General features: G+C 35.3%; 1 protein-coding gene across 6 annotated transcripts; it reads left to right on the forward strand.

Annotated features, from left to right (window-relative positions):
* Window positions 1–484: 484 nt before the first annotated feature.
* Window positions 485–3409, forward strand: LOC139892264 (uncharacterized). 6 transcript variants are annotated; one of them, XM_071875309.1, is made up of 7 exons: window positions 485–521; window positions 975–1185; window positions 1320–1362; window positions 2241–2279; window positions 2555–2742; window positions 2819–2917; window positions 3053–3409. In XM_071875309.1, exons 5-7 carry the CDS (start codon window positions 2622–2624, stop codon window positions 3229–3231), a joined length of 399 nt encoding a protein of 132 aa, XP_071731410.1. In that variant the 5' UTR covers window positions 485–521; window positions 975–1185; window positions 1320–1362; window positions 2241–2279; window positions 2555–2621; the 3' UTR covers window positions 3232–3409. The 6 variants fall into 6 exon arrangements, with proteins under 6 accessions (XP_071731410.1, XP_071731411.1, XP_071731412.1 ...); XM_071875310.1 differs by having other exon boundaries at window positions 1018–1185; XM_071875311.1 differs by having other exon boundaries at window positions 1025–1185.
* Window positions 3410–4433: the final 1024 nt, after the last annotated feature.

Below are 4433 nucleotides of genomic sequence, written 5' to 3' on the forward strand. Positions count from 1 at the left end.
ATTTATATTTATATTTATATATTTATATACACATACTAACTCACGTATTCCCCCACCCAGTCATATCTCTCCACATACCCCAACAAACTGCTATACTGTCGCATACTTAAACCCCTCCCACTTTCTCCATTCTAATCACCTCACCGCCACCACAACGCCACCACACGACCACCGTCACCCCACTACCATCGCCATCGCCACCGCCACCGCCACCGTCACCGCCATCACCATCATCTTAGCTCCCTCAAACCCAACTGGCCACACTTAATTGCGTTCTCCGTAAGGTAATTCAGGTATGTTCCAATTTTTTTGTTTTTTTTTTTTTTTTATTATTGGGTGGAATTGGAGGTCGATTTTAGGGTTTTTTTTTTTAATTTCAACAAGGGTCATGAGTTGTTTTATCTTTTACTTAGTTGCATTTGTTTTGAATTTTTTTTACTCGCTGTGCGATTCTGTTATTTATTTATTTATTTTTTTGCAATTGCAGGTTTTGAGTATTGGTAACTACAGTTAACATCTAGGTATTTTGCTCATCTTTTTTCCTTTATTTTCTGCATTTTCTGCTCCTGTAAATTATGATCTATTGTTATTTACTTCGATAATTGTGTGTGCATCTGTGGTTTTGGTTGTAAATTCTTTGTGCTACACATTTGTGAACGAAATAGGTGAACTCCTATTTGCGCTGCAAATTTGCTAACTTAACTTCAAGTGATCATTCATATGATAAGTTTAGATTTGTTTATCTCCTCAATCTATAGCAGGGAGACTCACAAAGTAATAGTATAAATAGGCAAACTTCCACTACAGAGATTTTTACCGGGATATTTTAAATTATGTGAACTCCTATTTATTCTTGGTTGTTAGTTTTGTGATGATATGGGCATTTCTGAATTTTCTTTATGATTTTTTTTATCTCAATCTATTTTGCACTTACTAGCAAGGCTATATTATTTATATTAATATTATTTATGTAGTAACAAAGCATTTGTATCTGACCCAATATTTGTCTCGCGAAAGCAATCAGCAAGAGGAAGTGTGTTACATCATTGTAACTAGCAAAGTGAAGCCTGTTCAGCCAATTTATATGAGATAATAGATATTATTGAACATTTTGTTGCTCTGGAGTGACTGCAACTACTTCCACCATACCATATGTGCCCGTTAGTAATTAGCGACAAGCATCAGGTAACATTTTTGACGTGTATTGTTTACATGAAATTTTACTGTTTCCTAATAGCTTACTTAAGTTAATGACTACTTTTTTCCCTGAAATTAATTATTATAATTTTGACATTTTTTGTTACTTGTTACTATTTCAGAATGTATTCCAGTTTTATCACAAGTACAATGTGATGGAAATGGGTAAGAAACTTAGAATTAATGTTTCTTTTAATGTAATCAAGTTACTAGATTTATGTTTATGTAACTATATTTTAGGATTGTTTAAGGTTTATCATCACGAGGATGAAACTTAAGTGGTCATAATTCTACATACCATTCATTATTTCCACGAGCATGTACTGTTTAAACGGTGAACCTGATCCAGACCAAAGGCGGAACATATATAGGACAAAAGGGGGTATCCGCCCCGGCTTGATTTTGGGGGGAAAAAAAAGTGTACAAAAAAGAAAGAAAAAAATTTACCAAAAAATAAGGTTTTTTTTAGTGTTACCCTCCTTTGATTAGTTTCGACCCATCTCGAATCGGGGTTAAGTTCCGCCACTGACCCAGACCTCAAAATTTCATGTCGCCATGTTTCTCCGTTTTTACCTCACAATTACAAATACAGTAGTCTTCCAATCACTGTTAGTGTTGTCTGCGATTAATTGGGCCCGATCTTTGTAGTATAATGGTATTCAATTCAATGGTTAAAAGGCTTGGTTTTTTAATGTTAGATTTTTTAATTTTGATCACATTGAACTGCATTTTATTTTAGTTATTATACTAAAGGTCGTTATTTATATGATTAATGTTGTTAAACTGAATTTTAGATATTTAATTTATTAGAGTTTCATCTACTCAATTTTTATACTTATTTATTACTATATTTATTATTTATTATTTTGCTCTTTTCCAGACTGTTTTTTTTGTTTGTTTTGTGCCGATATCGAACTACGATCATTTGCAACTGTGATTTAATTGCCGCGAATACTTCTTAAATTAAGCTGTACTTTTTCTTGCGTCTGTTACTTGGGTGATTAGTAGCTCTAATTTTTTTCATTTGTGCACATGTGTTTCAGTATGCATTCACTACGTTTTTCAATCTTCCGTCGTTGCAGGTATTTGTTTCTGTTTTTTATCTTGCTTTTCATGTGGCGTATGTTTATTTCTGTTGTGGTGTACTTAAAAGAAATTGTTCATGTATGTTATTGTTAAAGTAGTACATGGTTGTTCCTTTTTTTGGTTTTGCTTTTCGCGTTTACAACATAAATCATATAAATAACTACCTTTAGTATGTTGGTGGTAAGTTATATCGTTAAGTTGCACGTGAAGAAAAAAAAAATTAATGAGGCCACCCACCGGTTAATGATCGTTCTGTCCCCGTTGATTACAGTCTTTGCGAATCTTCCTTATTGTCTCCGAGGCAAATCAAGAGAAACTACTGAAGGCAACATAATTATATGAATAAACCATCTGCTGGTAAGACAACTGCGGTTTTTGTGGCTCCTAATGTGCCTGCTCATGTTGCGTCTGTTTCAACTGATCCACGTATTGATCCACGTATTCAGTTCGTTGGAGATGGTACCTTTTTGATACTTTGGTTTCTTTCTCCCTATTTTTGTTCGGAGTTATTATTGCTTATGTAGATTTTTTTCAGTTGCGAGTTGCCGAAGTGTTGTTGATGAAGAGGTGGTTTTGCCACCTGCTCTTCCTTTTTTATATGTTTACAAAATTTTAGACGCTTCGGAACTCCCTGGTAAGAGTTGACTGCTTTGTGTAATCCTGTTAAAATGGATAATTATTGAGCTATTGGTACGTTTTAATCATCACAATGGATGCATAATTTGTAGCTTATAATATTCATTTATAATTTACAATTTTTTGCTTATAGTTGATGATGTAACCTATGAAAGCAGCCAATGCAAGTGTTGTGATAGAGAACTAGCCACAACTAGCAGCCCTACTCAGCCCATATGTGATGATCAGCCCATCGATTTGCAGTTTAAAAAGCACAGGATTTGGAAGGTTTATGAAAGAAAGAATAGAAGACACGTGGATGGCTCAGATTGAGGAGTTTGTTATTTGATTCCCTATTTAGTTATCTTTGCAGGTGGTTGTTAGTCATGCATATTTTCATGTTTGTTATTTTCGGCTGAAAAGCTTGGGTCAGAGAGAAATCTATCACTGTGATTGTCCTCTGAATTTTATCTTACTTTTGTATCATTAATAAATCAAACATTCCCCTGCACATTCTATTTCATTACATTCATCTTTTACATCATCATCATACTATTACATCAGCTTATTATCATTTACTTATCAATTTGGTTCCATTGCCCTGATCCCATATTCTCCATAAAAAAAGAAAAGAAATAATAACATGGTGAACCCAGATCAGCCTCCCCACACTACTCGTATGCAAGCCAAACTCGATTCTCATGATGAATAACTTACTCACCTCACATCTGAGGTGGATGACCTCACAACCTCTGTTCAAGCAATAAAAGAATTAATGGAGAAATTGTTAAGTGAAAACACTCACAAAGCCAAATCACCAATTCCAGATCCACAATCATTAAGTCAACCTACTGTTGTTAACCTCTTTGATTCAACAACTGTAACCAGACCCCCATCATTATTCACGCTACCACTCATCCATGAAAATCATTTTGATAACACATTATTTTCATTACCCAAAGTAAAATTGCCAATGTTTGATGGTGTTGATCCTCGTGATTGGATCACTAAAGCAGAATTATACTTCCATGTTCACCACACACCTATTGAGCAGAAACTCAACCTCTCTCAGATGTGTATGGATGGAATAGGATTGAATTGGTTTACGAATTTAATGATTAAGCACCCCACCACTACCTGGGATGAATTTCGACTCAAATTGCTTACCAGATTCAGCGGTACTAATTATCGCAATCCTCATGAAGCTCTTGGTTCGTTATTTGATGAAGGTGATATCGAGGCGTACATAGAGGAATTATCGCAATCCTCATGAAGCTCTTGGTTCGTTATTGGGCATTGAACCGCGCTACTATCCCGGATAAGTATCCAATTCCAATCGTAGAGGAACTCTTGGATGAATTATATGGATCATCTTTTTTCTCTAAGATCGATCTTAAATCAGGGTTCTATTAAGTCCGTGTTCGTGACTCAGATGTGGAAAACCGCCTTCCGCACTCATGATGGACACTACGAGTTTCTTGTGATGCCTTTCGGTCTAACCAACGCGCCCGCCACATTCCAAGCCTTGATGAACG

This window comes from Rutidosis leptorrhynchoides, chromosome 2, assembly GCF_046630445.1.
Source record: "Rutidosis leptorrhynchoides isolate AG116_Rl617_1_P2 chromosome 2, CSIRO_AGI_Rlap_v1, whole genome shotgun sequence".
Classification (NCBI taxonomy): Eukaryota; Viridiplantae; Streptophyta; class Magnoliopsida; order Asterales; family Asteraceae; genus Rutidosis; species Rutidosis leptorrhynchoides.